Source organism: Lepus europaeus, chromosome 15 (genome assembly GCF_033115175.1).
Source record: "Lepus europaeus isolate LE1 chromosome 15, mLepTim1.pri, whole genome shotgun sequence".
Classification (NCBI taxonomy): Eukaryota; Metazoa; Chordata; class Mammalia; order Lagomorpha; family Leporidae; genus Lepus; species Lepus europaeus.
The window spans coordinates 13,441,678-13,462,246 of record NC_084841.1 but is presented as its reverse complement, the minus strand read 5'-3'; the positions used below and the strand labels follow the sequence as shown (position 1 = coordinate 13,462,246).

The 20,569-nt window shown below is 45.8% G+C and overlaps 1 protein-coding gene and 1 long non-coding RNA gene across 2 annotated transcripts in view; one reads left to right on the top strand and one right to left on the bottom strand.

Moving 5' to 3' along the window:
* The window catches only part of LOC133774348 (uncharacterized), a 192,392-nt gene extending 176,642 nt beyond the window's left edge, over positions 1–15,750 (bottom strand). Inside the window, exons 1-2 of the long non-coding RNA XR_009868059.1 lie at positions 15,277–15,750; positions 12,868–12,987 (exon numbers count right to left, since the gene is read on the bottom strand). This is a non-coding gene — a long non-coding RNA (uncharacterized LOC133774348). The remainder of the gene's footprint in view (positions 1–12,867; positions 12,988–15,276) is intronic.
* Positions 15,751–15,984: 234 nt separating this feature from the next.
* MYO10 (myosin X) overlaps positions 15,985–20,569 on the top strand; it is a 251,839-nt gene continuing 247,254 nt past the window's right edge. Inside the window, exon 1 of the mRNA XM_062212206.1 lies at positions 15,985–16,355. Within this exon, the coding sequence (XP_062068190.1) occupies positions 16,335–16,355 (21 nt within the window). The 5' untranslated portion in view covers positions 15,985–16,334. The remainder of the gene's footprint in view (positions 16,356–20,569) is intronic.

The window sequence follows — 20,569 nt, the reverse complement described above, 5'->3', positions numbered from 1 at the left end:
AAAGTACATAATGGAGGTAAATTGCACAAAAAGAAGTAAGTGCTTACCAAGTGCTTTTAAAAGTTGTGTAAGATTTCCCATTGTACAGCAGAGCATAGAGACAAAGAATCGATAAATTAATTTGCTGGTCAGTAGTATATAAAAAAAAGGACCACCTTTTCTTTATGCCAAACTGTTACATGAAATAAATGAAATAACGAAGAGTTAAGTACAGTCCAGATGTTGCCTGGTGCTTGTGGAATTTGGCTACAAATTCCTTTCAAATGTGAGGCTGCGTGCCTTTATAATTCTTTCTCCCTGACAAATGGCATGGACTCAACTTGACTTAGGCTGCAAAGGCTGGACACATTTTGATTACTTTCTTTACTGTCGCTTGCTTTTCCTAGTTGAGTTGGTTAAGACCAGCAGATCATCAGAGAAACCCAGGGACTCTCACCCTTTCTTGTCATTTCTGTCTCTAAGAATCCAGTTTCCCTGTGTAACAGCGTTCTTAGGACTCCAGAAAGGAAGAGAAGGAAAAAATCCGCCAAAGTCACTAATCCAAGACATTCTGATGTTACTTTCAGAGTGCTTTTACAGAAAACAGACTTTATCAAAGGGGAGCAGGACTATTATTTCTGATATTTTGTACATTAATTAATTTCCATAAAATATTCATAGCAAAAAATCTATAAGGATATGGCATAATTGAGTTTATCTGCATTTTATTGATCAGTTAATCAACATAAAGTCCTCTTACATTCCCTTCAAACTGAACTTTAGGTTGACTGGGGTGAAAAAATATGTATGTGTGTATATAATTTTCCTATCGAACAACATCAACGACATACAGCCTGTCGATTTTACTTTTCTTCTTTAACTACATTTGTGTTCTACTTTACAATGATTGAACAAGGGAACCTGTGTGACCTTGTCCCTCCCTTCTCTCCTCCTTCTACTTTGTGCCTGGGATGTGTGCCCTGCGCGCGGGCTCTTCATTATGCTGGGGCCGCACATAATGAAAGCCTGGCTCTTGGGCCTCTTTCATCTTTGCGCTTATTTTCTGAAGTGCATTCCTTCACGAAATCATGGTCAGCTCTGCCCTTCCTAAAATAACACCAGGGCACTTCAAGCTCTACCTCGCCCTCCCCCACCACCCTGACTGCACATGAAACTCCTGTGTGGTAGCATCTGGGAGAAGGGTGCTGTCAGGGCTGGCGACATAATTTATGGGACCCTTTGTTCAAAATGCAGGGGGAAAAAAACTACAACTAGTGGTACCAAAATAGAAAATTCTTTCCAGTCTTCTGCATCCTCTCCCTTGACTCGGTATGGTGTTTTAAACTTGCTATATAATGTCTTTTTAAGTAAAAATTTTGTAAAATTTAAATTAGTAGCTGGAGTTTTGCTGTTCATCCTTATGTTGGACAGTGCCACTTTTTTAGTGAATTCTCAACTTTGTATTCTTTTTTAAAAACTTTGTTCATATGAAAGGCAGAGAGAGAGAGAGAGAGACTCAGAGAGACATCTCACATCTACTGATTCAATCCCCCAAATTCCCACAATAGCTAAGGCTGGGCCAGGCTGAAGCCAGAAGCCAGGAACTCCATCCAGGTCTCCCATGTGAGTGGTTTGAACAACAGTGTGGCCTCTTAGAGCAGTCAGCAGACACCCCTCACCCACCCACCTCCCAACATTTCAGGCTCAGACATAACCCACTTCGCTTGTACTCACTTTGAGCCTCCCTGAACTCCATGCATCCAGGTCCTCAGGAATTCCGTGCTCATCAGCACCAAGAATGCTGTCCACCCACAAGGCAGCAGGGGTCACCTGTAAACGTGCATGTTGTGTTTTGCTTCTCCGCTCACCTGCTCCATTAGACTTCACCAGGAAATACAAGTTCAAAGATAAGAATTATGAAGCCTGTCAAGAGGGTGGCAACAGAGAACCAAACCAAAAATGGGACTCTGATAAGCTGCAGTTCTGTGCACATCCACAGGGCACATCCCCAAGACACTGGCTCTGGATCCTATTGTGTTGGCAATTGGTGGTTATTCACATAGGACCTCATGACCACCTCACCTTGACTGTAAAAAAAAAAAGAGAGAGAGAGAGAGAAACAACACCCATCTTGTTGGGCCAAAGACTGTTAGTCACACTTCACTACAGAGGCTCTTCTGTGACTTCTTCTAATCCTGTTTAGTAGGCAAACGGATCCAAGAGTTAAACATCTCATTGTCCCAGGCATAAAGTGTATGCAACAATATTGTGGACATGGGTTGGAAAAGAATTTGGAGAGACAGGTTTTTTTTTTTTAATTTTCTTTTTTTAGTATTTTTTAACTTTTATTTAATAAATATAAATTTCGAAAGTACAACTTTCGGATTATAGCAGCTCCCCCACCCCCATAACCTCCCTCCTACCTGCAACCATCCCATCTCCCACTCCCTCTCCCATTCCATTCTTCACCAAGATTCATTTTCAATTATCTTTATATACAGAAGATCAACTTAGTATATACTAAGTAAAGATTTCAACAGTTTGCACCCACACAGATACACTTGAGTTCTAGTTTTACTGTTAATTTGCATAGTACAACATATTAAGGACCGAGATCCTACATGGAAAGTAAGTGCATAGTGATTCCCGTTGTTGATTTAACAACTGACACTCTTATTTATGACGTCAGTAATCACCCGAGGCTCTTGTCATGAGCTGCCAAGGCTATGGAAGCCTCTTGAGTTCACAAACTCCAACCTTATTCAGACAAGGCCATAATCAAAGTGGAAGTTGGAGAGACAGATTTTCATAGTTCATAGGATTCTTTTTGAACAGTGACTTAAGTGCCTAAAATAACACTTTCTCAAATCTAGAACAAGTTCACCTATTTTAGCACACAATCAAGTAACTTGCTGAATATATTTTTTTAAAGACTTATTTATTTATTTCAAAAGCAGAGTTACACAGAGGCAGAAAGAGAGAGAGATCTCAAGAGATCTCCCATCCACTGGTATACTCCCCAGATAGCCAGAGTGGAGCCAATCCAAAGCCAGGAGCCAAGAGATTCTTCCAGGTCTCCCACGTGGGTATCAGGGGCCCAAGGACTTGGGCCATCTTCTACTGCTTTCCCAGGCCATAGCAGAGAGCTGGATTGGAGGTGGAACAGCCAGGACTCGGTGCCCATATGGGATGCTGGCATAGCAGGCAGTGGCTTTACCCACTATGCCACAGCATCAGCCCTTGAATGTATTTTTAAGAAGCTTCCTAGGGGGTCATTGTTGTGGTGCATTGTATTAGGCCACTTCTTGTAATGGAGCACCAACTTGAGTCCCAGATGCTCTGTTCTGATCCAGCTCTCTGCTGATATTCCTGGGAAAGCAGTAGATAAAGCCAGACTCTCTGGTCTCTGCTACCTCTGTGGCACACCATATGGCATTCCTGGCTCCTGGCTCCTTGCTCAGCCCTAGCTGTTGTGGGAATTTGGTGAGTGAATCAGTAGATAGAAGATCTTCCTCTCTCTCTCCCCCTCTGTTACTCTGCCTTTTGAATAAACAAATAAAACTTTTTTCTAAAAAAAAAAAAAAAAAAACCTCCCTGGATATTATTGATAGATAAGATGTATAATACAGATTTTTACTAAAAAGTATTCATTGCATATCTAAAATTCAAATTTAACTAAACATACTTAATTTTTATTTGTCAAATCTAGTAACTCTGACTCTGTGCAGATTGGCCACATATAAATTCTTAAGTTTTCATGAGGTAGAATTGTTTACACTTGCCTGAAAGTTTTGTTTTTGTTTTTGTTTTTTTTTGTTTTTTTTTTTTGACAGGCACAGTTAGACAGTGAGAGAGAGAGAGACAGAAAGGTCTTCCTTTTCCGTTGGTTCACCCCCCAAATGGCTGCTACGGCCGGCGCGCTGCGCCAATCCGAAGGCAGGAGCCAGGTGTTTCCTCTTGGTCTCCCATGCGGGTGCAGGGCCCAAGCACTTGGGCCATCCTCCACTGCCTTCCCTCCCGGGCCACAGCAGAGAGTTGGACTGGAAGAGGAGCTACCAGGACTAGAACCCAGGGTGCCGGTGCCACAGGCAGAGGATTAGCTAAGTGAGCTGTGGTGCCGGCTGCCTGAAAGTATCTGATGAGTAGACATGGGGTTTTGACAGTACTATCTTTGAACACAGTGGATCTAAAAGCCATCACGACAGAGTTCCAGAGCATTCCCTACAGACAGAGATGTCACTCAAAATATTTCCATCTCTTCCAGGAGTCCTGCTAATGTCTACCCTTTTTCTCACCCCTCTTCCCTCACTAGAGCTTTCTACCAAGTGAGGGCATGGGGAGGAGGATCCTGATTTTGTGGGTCCCATAGTCCCCCTGTGCAAATTGGGGGTCTCTTTATGAAAAATAGTTCCCAATCACAAGTACAAAAGTAGGCTGCAAGTGAGCATTACATGGAATGAATAAAGAAATCACCACAAATTGCAAATTACAGAAAGCCTATTATTCATGAACACTCAAGTACAATAATGTTTCCCTGTGTTTCTTGACTGCATACTCCTTAATCACTTTTTCAAATGATAGCTTGTTTTGTAATAACACTTTCTATAGAGAGAAATGAATGGTATTCCAGTCTTTAGCAAGAAGAATGGAAATCTACTTTCTATTGTTGATAACATAGAGGAACTTCTCTCTATTTAAAAAAGAACAAACGGCCATGGTTTGTATGCTTTTAAGGTTGTTGTCAAATATGGGCAGACTTCATTTAAATTTCTTGTACACATGAGCTGTCAGATTTCCAAGGACTTGCTTTGTTTATCTCTAACCTAGCTCTGCCCCTGGTGTTGGGCAGCAGTCAAACATCATTCTGGATGCTTCTGGGAGGGTGCTTTTGGTTGGGATTTACATTTAAGTTGGTGGACTTTGGTAAGGCAGATTGCCTTTCCAAATGGGTGTGGGCTCCTCCAATCAAGAGGCCTTAATAGAACAAAGGCAGACCTCCCCTGAGCAAGAAGGAATGCTGCCACCAGATAGCTCCTCCCTGGGTCTCCAGCCTGCTGGTTCACTCTGCAGATTTTGGACTAACTAGGCCTCTGCAATCATATGAGCCAATTCCTTCAAACAAATCTGTCTCTTCCTCCTTCTCCTCTAAGGTTTTGTTTCTCTAGAAAACTCCAATACTAAATTTCCCATTTCTCAGGACCCCTAACCTCCCACCATCCACTCTAATGCCCTCAGAATACAAGACTATAATAGAGTGGACTCCAGTGGAAAGATCCAGTAGTCTAAAGGTGAATCAATTACAGTGCAAACATCAAAGATTTACAAAGTCATAGGAATGCATCACTAAGTCCCCTCCAAGGCCTTGGAAGCCACTGAATCAGAGAGAGGTCCTTAAGCCCCACCTCCAAAGTTAGGGTTCTTTTTGCAATCCTGAGGCCATACTTCCTAGGCAGACATACACCACACAACAAGTACCAATCCTCCACCCCTCTGATCAACTCAAAGGTATCCCTCCTCCTCTGCCTGTCTCCCCTTGATCAATTCACTTCCCCCTTCAACTGGTCCATTCCCATCAGTGTCCACAGTTCTCTGCTTCTCTTTATAACAAAAGCACCAGCATTCTGCACTCAGTGTCATTGGTTTTCTTCTAGTGTGTCTTACATCTGCTTGAATCAGCTTAGTGGAAAAGACCTGGAAGGCTTCAACAGCCTAGAGCCCCTACACAATCCCTAGATGACCACTTACCTCTTTATTTCAATGAGAGAAAAAAAAAAAAATAAGCTTCTATATACTGAAACTCCAAATACTTGTGCTCACATATGGCTAATCTTCATCTCTGGGAATTCTGCTAAGGGTGAATTCTTCCCCAGAGGATTTGCTGTAAAAGGCCTCTGCCTACTATATACACTGAAAATTCATTATTTTGCTTGGGTTTATGCCAGGTTTGGCCTACAGGCCACAGTTACTGAGTACAGAAGAAAACAAAGAGTATATAAGATCATTTCACTGACTGATACATGCTGTAAAGGAAATCAGGAGAAATAATGTGATATAATATAAACAGTGTGTCAGAATTAGGAGAGTTAATCAGATAACAACTGAGCAGAATCTTGATCCAGGAGATGAGGCAACCATGCAGAACACAGGTGAGTTGTCAGCAAAGCAGCATTGTAGATGAAGGAAACTCAAGTGCAAAAACTCTGGTGTAGGATCAAACTCCATGGCTAGTGTGCTGTAGACACAGAGAGGCCTGTGTGCAGAGCAAAGAATGGGAGGAAGAAAGGCAGGAGGCCAGTCTTGTAGGGCATTATCAGCCTCAAAAGAAGATGGTAGATATGCTAAGTGTAAGTTCTTGGGAAGGGTTAAGTATAGCAGTAAAGTATTGTCAGCTCACATTTTAAAAGCTTACCCTTAACACTGTTGTGGAACAGAGAAATCACTGTTGACATGGACAGTGGAAAGGAGAGAACTGAAGAAGAAAAAAGCCTCACAGATGCCCAAAAGGAATAATGCTTTGGATATGTTTTTCTGTAAGACTATGGGGTGGCAGCTAAAGGGTCTACCTAAGTGGTTTAAAAAGGGAGCTACTGGAGCACTCTGTCTGCTGATCAGAATGTTCTCAAAGCGGCTGGCATTTTGCCTAGTGACTACGATGTCACTGAACTGTATCAGAGTGCCTAGGTTTGAGTCCTGGCTATGATTTAGATTACAGCTTTCTGATAATGCATACTCTGCAAGGTAACATGTGATGGATTGAGAACTTGGGTCTGAGTCACTCATGTTGGAGACCAGGATAGAGTTCCTGGCTCCTGACTTCTGCCTGGCACAGACCTGGCGGTTGCAGGCAATTTGGGAATGAACCAGCAGATGGAAGATCTCTCTCTCTCTTTGCCTTTCTAGCTAATTTTAAAAAAGAAGAAAAAAGTATAAATCACCTTAATTTCTAGTTCTCTAGGAAGTTGAGACCCTGTAGGACATTCAGTGAGACAACTCCTCATCGATCCTCCTCTCCATCTCATAATCCCTCTCCCCCTACATCTTTGGAGCTCTACATCTTTCTTATCTTCCTCATGTGTTCCATAGTTTACCCTTACCTCTCTTCTCAAAGGCTCAAGTTGACCTTCTTTTTGGTAATGGTTGAAATATCACCTGAGCCATGGAGAGTGCCCATCCTCTGATACCCATAGCATTTCACTTTCTTCAGTAGTGACCTCAAGTTCCTTTTTTAATGTGTACGCATGATCTCCTCAACCAGATGATAAAATTTGCTATCGATTACATTATTTTCTGAGTCCTAAGCTGCCAAGGGCAAGCACAATAACTCATGAAATAGTAGATGCCACAAGGGTGTGCTCATCCCAACTCATGAGAGCAGATTGTTAAATTTTTTGTAATTTTGTAAGCCAGTCATCAAACACAATCATCACTGAAAATTAAGTCATACAAACTTACAATTAAATAAGTTCAATGAGAATCAAGGCAACAAATCCTCAAAGATCACTGCTCCCAAATTCTTCTAGTACATTTTACTATTATCTACACACTTGAGATGATTTTGTCTATTGGATCGATTCTGGTGGAAATCCTTCATGAGCTTGTGCATCTCTTCCTAACTCTGTCTTTAATTAACCATACTGGTAGCTTGAAGTCAGTAATGGTGAGAGAATGTACCCAACAGATACTGGCAAATCTCTAAGTCAGTGTTCTCTCCAAAAAGTCAGATATCAAACACTCTTCAGGATGCTATTAATAGTAAACGAAAATAAAGGAAGCTAAATTAAAGAACCAACCTGTCCGGGTTTTATGTGCCAGAACTAAACACACACACATTCACACATACTGCCCTAACCATTCTGAACTTGCATCCTTGGTTGAAAACCATCTTTATAACTAGGGTCTTTCCATATGCTCTCTGCCTAGAATGTGTTTTCCTCTCTTCTGCATCTAGTAGGTGCCTCTCATCCACTGAGCCTGATTCAAGGGCAGGGAATCTTCTCCTGACTCCCTGCACTAGTTTTGCGGTGCTGCCCTCATAAAGGAGCATAGACTGGGGGCTCACAGAGCAGAAATGTATCATCTCATAGTTCTGGATGCTGGAATTCCATGGTCAGTGTTGACAGGGTTGGTATCTGCGGAGGCCTCTCTCCTTGGCTTGCATATGCCACCTTCCTCTTGTGTCTTCTACCTGGCCTTTCCTCTGTGTGCTCATATCACTGATGGTCACCTTGTGTATCCAAATCCCTTCTGATAAGGATACCAATCACATACGGCTGGAGCCTGCTCTGACCCTCACAACCTTATTTTAAGTGAATAACCTTTAAAGATTTTATCTCCAAGTACAGTCACAGACTGAGGTAGTGGGTGTGATGGATTTAACAAAGGAATTTTGGGAAGCACAACTTAGCTCTTAACTCTCCACCAGGCATCACTTATTATAACCTTGTGCATTTTTCTGTTGCAGAAATTTGCAGTCATTGTAAAATGATCTTTTAGTGTCTCTTTCTTTCTCCCTTTGCCACTGGTCTATTGATTTCCTTTATGGTAGAGTCCCAGTTTTAGGCATCTTTATATTGTTTAATGCTTGACATCATAAGCTAGAAAAAAAAAAAACACAGTAGATTGAAAAGGAAGAGTAAACTAATGAAGGCCTTCCCTTACACAGGAAATCTATTTTCTTTTTCTTTCTTTTTTTAAAATTTATTTGACAGAGTTAGATAGTGAGAGAGAGAGACAAAGGTCTTCCTTCCATTGGTTCACCACCCAAATGCTATCTGCTCCTGAGCTCTAGGGTTTAGAATGGTGAATTTTGAGTTGGGTGAATTTTACCTCCTCCACTGAGAAAAACAGCCACGGATTCTTTGCAGCTTCTCCCTTTAAGAGAGACTGAGTTGGCCTTAGTTCATGGTTAGACCAATCAACTGCAGCCCAGCAACATCATGTGACTTGTGTTCAAGTTCTCTAAAGGTCTTGCAGCTTCTTCTGTCACACTAAGGGAATCCTGAGACCACTACAGTGTGAAGAAAGGCCATGCGTAGAGAGTGAACCAGCTACCCCAGTGGGACTACTACCTAGTATGAGAGGCTGCCTGGTGAGTGAGGTGCTAGATCACTAGACACAGCCCAGCAGCAATAGCAACATGACTGCAGCTACCTGAGTGCACTCAGGTGACAGCAGTGGTGGCCAACCTGGTCAAAGCCACAGAATTGTGGGAAATAATAAGAGTTATCTTTGTCTTAAGCCACTTAATTTTAAGTGATTTTATATGCAGAAACAGATAACTAACACAAAGAGCCTGTTTTTTTATACACATAGTTTACTTAACCAATCTCCTTCTGAATGGCATTTAGGTGCTGTCCAGGTTTTTAACTGTTCTAGACAATTTTTCCCTGGGCAATCTCATATAAACAAATCTGCACACTTGTCGGATTCATCCTCTCTGACTCTCAGCTGTGGCTCACTTGCATTTAATGGACGCTTTAGGGAACTAAACTCCAAACATAGTCTTGACACAGAAGCAAAATCAATAGTGGTGTCTCAGGCAACTTTCAATGGGAGAAAGCAAGGCCTTGCCAGGCTGATGAAGAGAGTTTGTGCAAAATTGATCCTGTGATGCAGCCCATGAGTCATCCCTCAAGTTTCTCACTTGGTGAGCCTTATGCTCTTCTTTTGTACTATTTTTCAAGGCTTCCCTTGGGGTGTGTGAGACCCCTGTAGACACACATAATTTAATTTAAAAATATATTACAACTTTCATGGATGACCCCATGTGATTTCTCACATGGCCCCATTGCCTTTTATTACCATCTGTGCTACCAAAATTCATGCTCAGAGCCTTTCTTGTTTCCTCCAATTGCTTGTCCTCTAGATTAAACCTTGACTGAGTGCACTGATCAGTAGAATCAAAGCCATACATTTAAGGCAAGGGACTTTGGGGAAGTTGTCAATGGATTGGAGGGATTGTCAATGTAGGGATGGTCCTCTTAACATGTGAATAAGATCTTCCCAAGATTTAGGGCAGCTCTGAAGATAGATAACCTTCTCATCAAGGTAACTGAAATATGATTAATAATTTAAATAAATAAATATAGGGAAGTTGGGAGAAGCTGGAGAGGGGTGAGTGAAGGTTTAGTTTGAGAATGTGATGTGTGAGAAGAACTACAGTAGGAAAAAAGTAACAGTTAAAGAAATGTAGGCTTGGATGTCTTAGACTTGAATTAAGGACCTGGAATCATTTATGAAGAGATGATAGTTGAAGCACCAAGAATACAGGAAGAATGTAAGAATGGAGGGGAAAGTGCATACTTGGGATTGACCACAGGTTGGAGAAAGAGGAGCCTACCAAAGAGAGAAACAGCTGGTTGAGACGGAGAATCAGGCAAACTCGGAGTTACAAAAGCTAAGGACTGGCTCCATAATTGGTGGGGCCCAGTGCAGAATGAAAATGCAAGGTTCTTTGTTCAAATCCATAAGAATGTCAAGATAACAACAACAGAGTATTATGCCAAGTGGGAGGAGATCAGTTCTGTGCAGTTCTAGGGGCTGCATGTCTATGAAGCTGATCCTTAGGCTAAGACATCAGAGAGCTTTTGAAGGGGGCAGGCCAAGCAGGGTGAGTTTGGAGGACACTCTGTTGAATGATGCTGTGATTATTCTAAGGTCATAGTGAACTTCAGGAGAGTGAGGCTGGGGACAGAAATCAGATCAGAAGGCACTGAAGTTGATTGCCTGGGGGACGGACAAAGTATAGACAGTAAAGAATGAGGAGTGTCCTAATCTGTCTTGTGTCGTTATTTCCAGAATACCTGAGGCTGGTCATGTGTGAAAAAAAGAGGTTTATTTGGTTTATGATTCTGGTGTCTGGAAAAGGTCCTCTAGCTGCATCACCACGTGGCAGAGAAGTAGAAGGGGAAGCAGGCATGTACCAGAGACAAAGCACTTGGAGGAGCTTCACTTTATAACAATCTGCTCTAGAGTAACTAATCCAGGCCTAGAGACCTCAGTCATTCCCAAGAGACAGACATCAATTCTTTCTGAGGGTGGTATCCCATGAGCTAATTACCTTCCATTAGACCTTACTTTTTCAAACTCCCACCTTTGATACTGCTACATTGGGGATAAATGCTCGGGTATGCACAAACCACATGGGTTTAAGGAGATGGCTAAACAGTTCAGGGAGCAATTAGGTTGGGACTGAAGGGTTTTTTTGTTTTTTTTGTTTTGTTTTGTTTTTTAATAATATATTTATTTGAGAGAGAAAGAGAGAGAGAGAGCGAGAGCGAGCGAGCTTGCAAATGTTTCCATCTGCTGGTTTACTCCTCAAATGCACACAAAGGCCAGGGCTGGACCAGATTGAAGCTAGGAGCTGGGAGCTGAATTCAGGTCTCCCACACAGGTGGCAGGGACCCAACTACTTCAATTACTACTTGCTAGGCACTTGGAACCCAGGTACTCTGATATGGGATGCAAGGGTGCAAAGTGGCATCTTAACTACTAAGGCCAAATGTCAGTTCCTTGGATCAGCTGTTTTTAGATATGAGTAGAGTAGGTGCAATCACATTTGTGGGCTTAGATAAGGAGCTAGAAAGACTGAAGATGCAAGAAAGGGGAATAAGGAAGGCCTCAGGGCTTGCTGTGATCAATAACACAAGGGTGGGAGGATGACCTGTGGGAAGTTAGCCTCTGAGCCTCCCAGGGGCGATGGAAGACAGAGGAAGGGGCTTGAAAATACAAAGAAATCACCACAGAATGGGAGACGTCATGCACAGCTCCAAGAGGGCTTAGTCCTCAACACCGAGGTTTTCAAGCTTTCAAGGATTTCTTACTATTTATTTATTGCACTCAACAGGACCAGGTCCAAGCATGGAAATGGATTAATTTACAAAAACTACGCTCCATATTTGTATGGGATATCACTTTAGAAGGCATTCTTGTTATAGCTCAAAGTGCAGGGATTTAGTTGGAATTAACTGTCCATCAAATGCTCTCTGATAGAGTAAATTATGTTCTTGTCCTTGCTCTTGTTGTTGAGAAAAATGACTGCTGGCAAAATGAACCCTTTGAGGGTCTTACCCCTGTTTTATTTTTGTGTTTAGTTTTCAGCACTTGATTTATTTTCTTACAATGTCAAACATTTCAGGTATTTTCCCCCAAAATTGTACTCTTTATTTAGAAGTCATTCACAATTGTTTTCAATTTCACAGGAAAAAAAAATCCCTCGAAGATTTTTGAATTGTAAGTTAGAAGTCAAAGAAATGCTAATCTAAGTATTTTTGAAAAAAAAAAATTTCCTTAATTGTTGTTAGTTCAAAAAAGCAAAACCCTTGCATTTTTAAACCCCCAAGACCATATGTGAACAAAAAGGACAAACATCTAGTTAGTGAAGCATGAAAGGATTTGAGAATTGTGTCAGTTATTAACTTCTAATTTGTGTGAAAGAATCTTCCAGAACTTTCCCTTTCTGTAACTAGTAATTAAACCATTACTCTGGAGCAATTAAGTGATGAGTATTTAATAAAAATAAAGATAATGGAAGAAGACTCTACACCTGAACACACATCAAGATTAGGAGCAGCAACAGCAGCAGTAGCAGCAACAAGAGACAATTTGAATTCACATAGGAATTTCTGAGAACCCATTGCAACTACACACACACACACTGGGGAAGACAAAAACAGAGGAAGATCGGATTACTACTTGTGTAAGCATATACATAATTGTCCCATAAAATAGGGAGATGGTCCACTCAATAATAAAATAAAATTTTGTCAATTGTTGGTTAATTTATGCCACGTAAAAACAGATCTTCAATTGAGCTTTCTGGTTGTTTTCTTTCGAAAATGCTTGGTATTTCTGAAAACAAGCAGGAGAGTTTGTCCCAGAGAAACTTACCCACTGTGGCACTAATGTTCTCCTGCCTTGGTCATCTCTCAGGTTCGAGAATCAGTCATTTTCGCCTTAGCTGCTTTGTCCATTGGGACGCACAGTTCGCCAAGAGGAAGCACTTAACTTCTAAAGAATAGCAACAAGAGTGGGTATTCTTAGAAATCTATTGATTTTAAAAGCTTGCCTTTCTCTGTCCAATCTTGTCAAAGCCCTCGTAAATGTGGCACAGTCCTTTGTAACAACTGATGCAGCCCCAAATACTTGAGGGTTAGGTATCCTACTCAGAATGCTTAAAATAACATGCACTTTGCTGTTTGTTAAGCAAATAGTCTTTATGCTACAGTTTATCTTTACACTTTTTTGAGAACAGGCTCCTATACAGAAAATCTGATTAATTCTGACACTCCAAAGTGGTGATTCTTAAACTCTGAATTGTCTCCCTGTGTGTTTATTAAAATGCAGATTCGTAAGCACTCAACCTGCCCCAGAGTCAAAGGTAGGGTTTTTTTTGTGTGTGTGTGTGTTTGTTTTTCACTGCCCCTGGGGACTTTGATAAGCTGGTCTAGGAATCTTTTTTTCTCTTTTTAACACTGCTGTGAACTCTAAAAATGATTTAGTAAAATTCAACCTTATATACTGGACCTCGCTCATAATTCTTGTTTTTGTGTGGTTGGGAGTGGGGAGAGAAACTCCTGCACCCATTGGTTCACTCCTGAAGCAACAGAAGAGGCTGGGGCTGAGCCATGTCTCCCTTGTGGGTGGCGAGAAACCAGTAAACATTCTGAGCCCTCCTCCACTGATCTCCAAGGTCTGCACTAGTAGAAACTGGAATCAGGGGCCCAAGACAAGCATTGATCAAACCCAGGTTGTCTGATCTCGGACTCAGGTGTCTTAACTGCTAGGTCAAATGCCCTACCTCAAACACCTGCCTCAGGCTCATAATTCTTTTTAAACATTTATTTTCCAAGTGCTTGAAAGGCAGAGAGGGAGAGACAGAAAGAATTGAGATCTTCCATGTGCTAATTCACTCTTCAAATGCCAGCAACAGGTGGTGCTGCACCAGGCTGAAGCCAGGAGCCCAGAACCCAGCTGGGTTCTCCCGTATGGGTGGCAGACACCTATGTACTTGGACCATCACCCGCTGCCTCCTAGGGTGTGCATTGACAGGAAGCTGGATAGGAAGCCACAACTTGAACCAGGCACAATGACATAGGATGCAGGCTTTCCAAGCGGTGTCTTTTAACTGCTGAGTCAAACACTCACCCTATGCTTGTAATTCTTTATGTGAGTCAAATTGGGGGAAATTATTAATGCTATCGACTTAAGTGACATAAAAAATTAAGGCCTTATTTTTTTGGGGGGGGGGAGGGTGCAGTTTTAGGTTTACAGAAAACTGACAGGGAAAGTACAGTATCCATGTATCCTGCCACCCCTCCCCCATGTCCCATATTACTAACACATTGAGTAAATTTGGCACATTCGTTACAACTGATGAGCCAATACACCGGAAAGTGACTTCAAATGACATGGCCAGGATTGCCCAACACATCGGTGGCTCGTCTGATGCTGGGAACAAAGCCACACGCTCTCCTAAACAAACTCCCTGGTAATCTCTCCCGCAGAGACGTGTGCAGATTAATACCATAATGACTATAATTGTTCTGCTCCAGTATCTCAACCCAAGTGGCCACGGGACTCATTTGACTAAGCACTTCGGTTGGCGCCTGGGATTGCTGCTGTCTACCTCGGTCCCAACTTAACTTTCCTGACAGCCCGGGACACCACCTCTAGTGGCTTCGAGCCTTAAGTGTGTAAACCTGTGAAACAGAGCGAGCGAGGGCCCAGCACGATAACAGCGTGAACTAGCTCACACTCTGCCTCTTTCCAAAGGCAACCGGGGGCTGCGACAGAATTGCTCTGGGATGAGCTACGAGGACGCTTGAATGCTCAGGCCAGGGTTACAGAAGGATGTTTCACCCATTCTGACACAGGCTGAGGATGCACACTTTAAATCAGCAATGAGCTTCTATGCTCCCGACGGAGAAGACAACACACTGCATTCTCCTCCAGCGTCTTCAGAATAAACCCCCCCAAAGCGGGCACCCAGCGGGGTGGTGGCGCGGGTGCATTAAGAAGGCTTGGAATGGGGTGAGGGGAGCGGCTCGGGTTTCCGAGCTGTTTTAAAGGTTGAGCGGCCGCTGGCAGGTTCCCTAGAGGCAGCTTCCCAGGCCCCTTCGTGGGGAAGACCCGGTCACCTTCGTCCCCAGTGCGCCGGGTACCAGTGCTGCGTGCCAGGTGCGCGGGTGACCACACCTGGGCCGCCTCGTACCCGCGGCCCGGCCACGTCACCCCTTCTCCTCACTCGTCACCCACGGGCTCTAGCTCCGCCTCGGGCCAGGCGCCATCAGGGCCCACCTTGCCGGGCTCCCCCGCAGCCCAGGTGAGCTCCGGACGCGGCGCCAGGCGGTCGGCTCGTTCACCTCCCCATCTGTTTCCTTTAGGTCCGGAACAAGGGCTGCTCTTTTAGGGGTGCTGCTCCTGGCCACGTCCTCTTCCAGTTCACAAAACCACACTTCCTCGCATTATGCAAAGGGGCTGCGAACCTACGTGCAGGAGACAGAAAACTCCGCACGGGAAGGCGGCTTCCGGCAACTCTCCTCAGGCGCGTTCTCCTCAGGCGCCGGCGACGCCGCGGCGCGCGCTGCCCTGCACGGGAGCCTCCGGCGTCCCGAGCCGAGTTACCCGAGGTGCGCGCTCATCGCTCCCGGGGTCTGCGGACCCCACCCCAGCCCCGGCGAGGTGACCGTCCGGGCCTCCACCACAGCAGAGCAACCCCCACCCACGGCCAGGTGGAGAGGTGCGAGGGGGCCCCCCCGGCAGCCGCCCAGCCTTGAGGGCCGGAGGAGCCGGGTGGGCGGGGCCTGAGCGGGAGGCGGGGCCGGCCGAGGAGAAGCGCGGGGCGCGGTTGGCTGAAGGCCCGGGCTCCTGGAGGGGCGGGGCCTGGCGCGTGGGCGGGGCCGCGCTGCCGTCCGCGAGTCTCGGTGCGGGCGTGAGCCGCCTGAGCCCGGCGCCCGACTGCTCACCGCGGCGCGCCCGCGCGGGGAGACGGCCTCGGGCTCGCTTTGTGGCCGGCCGGAGCGCCCGGGGAGGGGGCGCGCTCGCCAGCCCCCCCGGACGCCCTCCCCCAGTTCGGGGCGGGGGGCGGAAGGAATGTGCCACCAGCTGTTCCCGGCCCGCGAGCGCTCCGTCCAGAAGTGAGAAACTCGGAGGAAGCAGAGACAAAAGGCTGCGGTGGAGACGGATGAGTTAGGGACTTGGGTCTGGGCGAACAAAAGGGGCAGGACTTGGAGGACGGGGGTCCGGCCATGGCTGCGGGGCAGCCCCGCGCTCTGGCGTGGCTGGCGGCCGCGCCGTGACACGCACGGTGTGCCCGGACCTGCCGCGGCGCGGGCGAGCGTGGAGTGCCCGCCACGATGGACAACTTCTTCCCCGAGGTGAGTGCGCCCGGCCGGCCTGGGAGCCTCTCCCCAGCACGCACCCCCGAGTAAGCGGGGCAGGTTTCGGCTCGGCCCTCGGGGGCCCGGGTCGGGCAGGCTTGGCCCCCGGGAGTGCTCCGCGGGGACGTGCCTGTCTCCGGGAAAGGTCCGCTCTGGCATTTCCTCTGCGGAACGTGCCGGCTTCCTGTGCGGGTGCGGAGCGCTGCGAGGAGCCGGCTCGGTGCTTGCGGTCCGGATCCTGCGCTCACCGGCGAGGGCTCTTGCCGGGGATCGGGGTGACTCCAGAGGATGGGCCCCCGGCTCTAGGGTGTGTGCTGCCGGCCCTTGGCAGAATCGGAGTCCGAATTTTCCTTTAGGGCACGCGGTGGTTTTTGTAGAAGATGACGCTGATGTCCCTTTTAGGGTGGCCGAGGGCGGGATCCCACAGTTATTTGAAAGTTCACTTGGGAAGTTTTTTTTTTTTTTTTTTTTTTTTTTTTTTTTTTTTAATCCTGGGATCCAGAGTTGCTCTGGTTTCTTGGCTCCCTTTCCTTTCTTGGTTGTGTTTATTTAATAAATTCTGTTTAAGTTTGAGGTTTGAAGTGGCTCAAAGTAAACTTAGTTGACTTGAGGGAGACGGATGGATTTTCATGGAAAGTCAGGGGGTGCTCCGTGCATCCAGCACAGCCTTGGAATCTTCCAGCCGGTCGGTTGTTGAGGGTTTGCCTCGGTGTGGACCTGCTTTATTTGACTTCGTTGGAGATAATATTTCAAGTCATTCTGCTTTCATGACATTCTCAGACAACTGCTTATGGTGGCCAATGTCATCAGAATGTTCTCGTGCAGTAGTGATGTTTCATTTTTCAAAGTGGTGCCTCCGACAAGGTACCCAGCGTTGATTGGGAAACATGCCTCCATCAGTGCCTATCCTTACTTTCTTCAGGGAAGTGCATGTAACTGTGAGCTGCTAGCATTTGTAGTCCATGGGTCTCTGTTTCCACGCATGTAAGAAGGCACTGGACTTTTTGGGAGATGGACGTTGTCCACTTGTAAAAACCCTCAGGCTCTCATGTTTGTTTTCATCTCTAAGGAAGCTGAGGTTCTGCCTCTAGGGTGGCCGTGCTGGCTCTTTTAATGTTCCTGGTCCCTTAGAAAATCCGATGAGAACACAGAGTTTATATACAGAGTGTTGGGGTTCCAGTCCACTGGAAGCCTGGGGACCTCTGGGGTCTGTGGCTGCCCTGGGGAAGAGCTCTGCCCCCTAGTGCAAGTGGGGGGAACTTGAGGGCTACGGTTGCCTTTGCACAGTCCATCCGACCTCACTTTCATTCCCCTGTGGGACCTTGAAGTACTCTAGTTTTTGCACTTAGTGTGGTTCAGGGTAAGGAGACTTGGCTGTTGGATTTTATTTCAGTGATTAACATAATGTTGAAGTTGTCCTTTAAGCATCATGTGCTCCATTGCTCTTCGGTTTTTTGGATGAAGAATCTTAAAGCTGTTAAGACACATGCCCGAGATTGAGAGCTTGTTACAGAATCAGAGCCCTTTTCCTTGGCTGCTGGTGGCTTTGGAATTTCTCAGAAGTTTTCATTCATTCAAGGTTGGATTTTAATCTGGTGATGTCTTGGTATTACCACGTTAATTTTCCCATCTGCCTTCTCAGTTCTACCCCTGGACATGGTCACTTTGAATAGAAAGGAAACAGGAGCAGTCTGAGAGGCTAAACAGTGGTGTGTTAATTGGAGATGCATCCTAACATAGGTCCTATCTCCCTCTCTCTCTCCTTCTCTCTCTGTCTCATGGCAGAGCATCTTTTGTTAACTTGCCCAGTGCAGAAAATGTACTGTTCAAGTGGATACAGTAAGTGTGCAAGTGACATATTGCCAAGGACAGCTTGCTTGTGTGGCTTTCTTGTGCTAAGCAGTGACCTGAGGTTCATTGTTAACTTTTCCCATTGTGGGTAAGGCATGACAACTTGTTGCTTGTTGGACAGCCCCTTGCAGCTGCTCCTGAGAATTGAAAAAAGTCATACTGAGTGAGATGCTGCATGCATGAGTAGCCAAGTGATAAGGAAATGCAGGTATTTGGGATTCCCGGCTGCTGTTCAGAGCTAGACCAGTGTTTCTCAAACCAGATGCCACTGACATTTTGGGCCAGGTAATTGTTTTGGTGGCTGCCCTGTGCACTGTAGGGTTTTGAGCAGCCCTGCTGGCCAGTACTCACCAGATGACCGTAACCCCAGCTCCCTCCCCCAAGCATGACAACCCAGCGAGGTTGCTGAACGAACCACCGGAGCAGAGTCACTGGTGGGTGAGACCCACGAAGCAGTTGCTGCCTGTGTTCATTCCTGCACGAGACGCGGCCTTCTTGTCAGTGCATGCCTTCCTGAGGCGGGATCAGGCGTCTTGCTGCCGCTGGCCGGGCGCTGGCGCAGTGTGTGCCAGTCAGCAGCGGCTGCTGATTCAAAATGTGCTCCAGGATTGGAGAGATGGCACGTCGGACTCCCCAATCCGGTTTCAGTTTCTGCATGGCCTTCATTAGATTTTTATGGCTTCTCCTGTGCTAGTTGTGTATGCACTTCAGGGGAGAGGCTTGTTTTTTCAGCATTTTGTAGGTAAGTTGTTAAAAAGTTTACTTCAGCCCGAAACTAAGTTTAGGTTTGTCTGTAAGCAGAAGGAATAAAATTTAAAAAAAAAGCAAACAGAAAAGGCTTAGCCAGCAGAGTGGCAAGACTACTGTGCACACTTGTTGATGCTTTCACGTGGTCCTGTTTCTATGTCCCAGGGCCAAGAGTACAGTGCCCAGAATACAGTGGGGGCCGGTAAGTACCGGATGAACTTGAACTTGACTCTGCTGTTTTCCGTTTTAGGCGTAGGTGTGGCATAGTGGCTGCTCAAGCACAAGATCTTTTGAGCCATAAATGAGCACTTTGGTTTTCCGCACAAAATGTACACAAGTTAGACAGTCATAAATACAAATATAGAAAGCAGGTATTAATGCCTTAAGGGATAAATGGTTAGTGGAAAATGTGCCCGATGGACTGTTTCTTCGAGCCAGCTCACTCTGCGTTGGAACAGACTCAGCTCTGAAGATGTCCAGTGGAAACAGCCGCCTCTTGCACTTAACTTGAGAAGGCACATGGTTTTGGTTGTTACCTGGAGTTGTTTAGAAAGCTTGTGAAGCTGGAAAGAGAGTCCCCAAGCCTATCTTTCTGTGCTCCTGTAACATGCTTATTATTTGTGATCTCTTGCTATCCTTTTCTTAGAAAAAAAGGGAGACATTGTGATTTGAGGCCACTCTCCCCAGTCCTCTCTCAGTGTGAAAAGGGGGAGAGCCGAGGCCTCATGTGCCCTATCAGTTCCGAAGGCCACGGTCATCTCGTATCAGCACATTCGCTGACTCCCTTTTGCCTTTTCTCATGGTGGATTTATGGTGCCTTGCCCTTTCTGTGGAATCCCAGGAGATTCTATTGTCCAGTACTCATTTTTGCCCCCCTGCTATGTTGGGGACAGCAAAGCCTGCGGAGCAGCTGCAAGCCGGAAGCCAGACAGTTGCTGCTAGCAGGGAGCCATGAGCAGGCCTGGGGCGCCAGCTCCCCCCGTATCATGTGGCCTGCCCTTCTCACTTTCTCCCTCTCACCTCCCACAGAATCAACCAACTTCACAATTTAACCAGGACGGGGGGGTGGGGGGGTTGGGGGGTGTGTGGGGGGGTGGAGCAGAGTGTTTGCTTTTCCAGCTCCGCTGGCTTTGAGTGGGGTTCCCCTTTGAGAGCATGGGCCTCGCACCCCCTCTTCTGTTGTGCTTGGTAGGACACAAGATATCTCATTACTCACGGGCTTCAGAATTTTGGATTCAGAGTAACTGATACCATCATTTGTGTCTAATTCGCGAGGAACTTTCAGGAATGAGCCCCGGTGAAGCCTGCATCCAGCTTGGCACCAGTTCCCCTTTTCTAAACGCCCCTGGGCACAGAGAAAAGCACCCAGTTCACGGCAGTGGCAGCCCAGTCCCACTCCTCCCACCTGTGGGCGCTCAGCCCGGTTATCTGGACTTCTTGGGCTTTTTTACTGTCTGGCAGTAAGTGGGCATAATAGTGTCTGCCTTGCATGGTTATTAGGCAAATTCCAGATAAGATTTACAAAGCACTTGGCACACAGCAGGTGAGTAGTAGTGAAAGGTTAGTTATAGTAACCGGGCTTAGAAATTACAAAAGTGTGCCCTTTGCTGCTG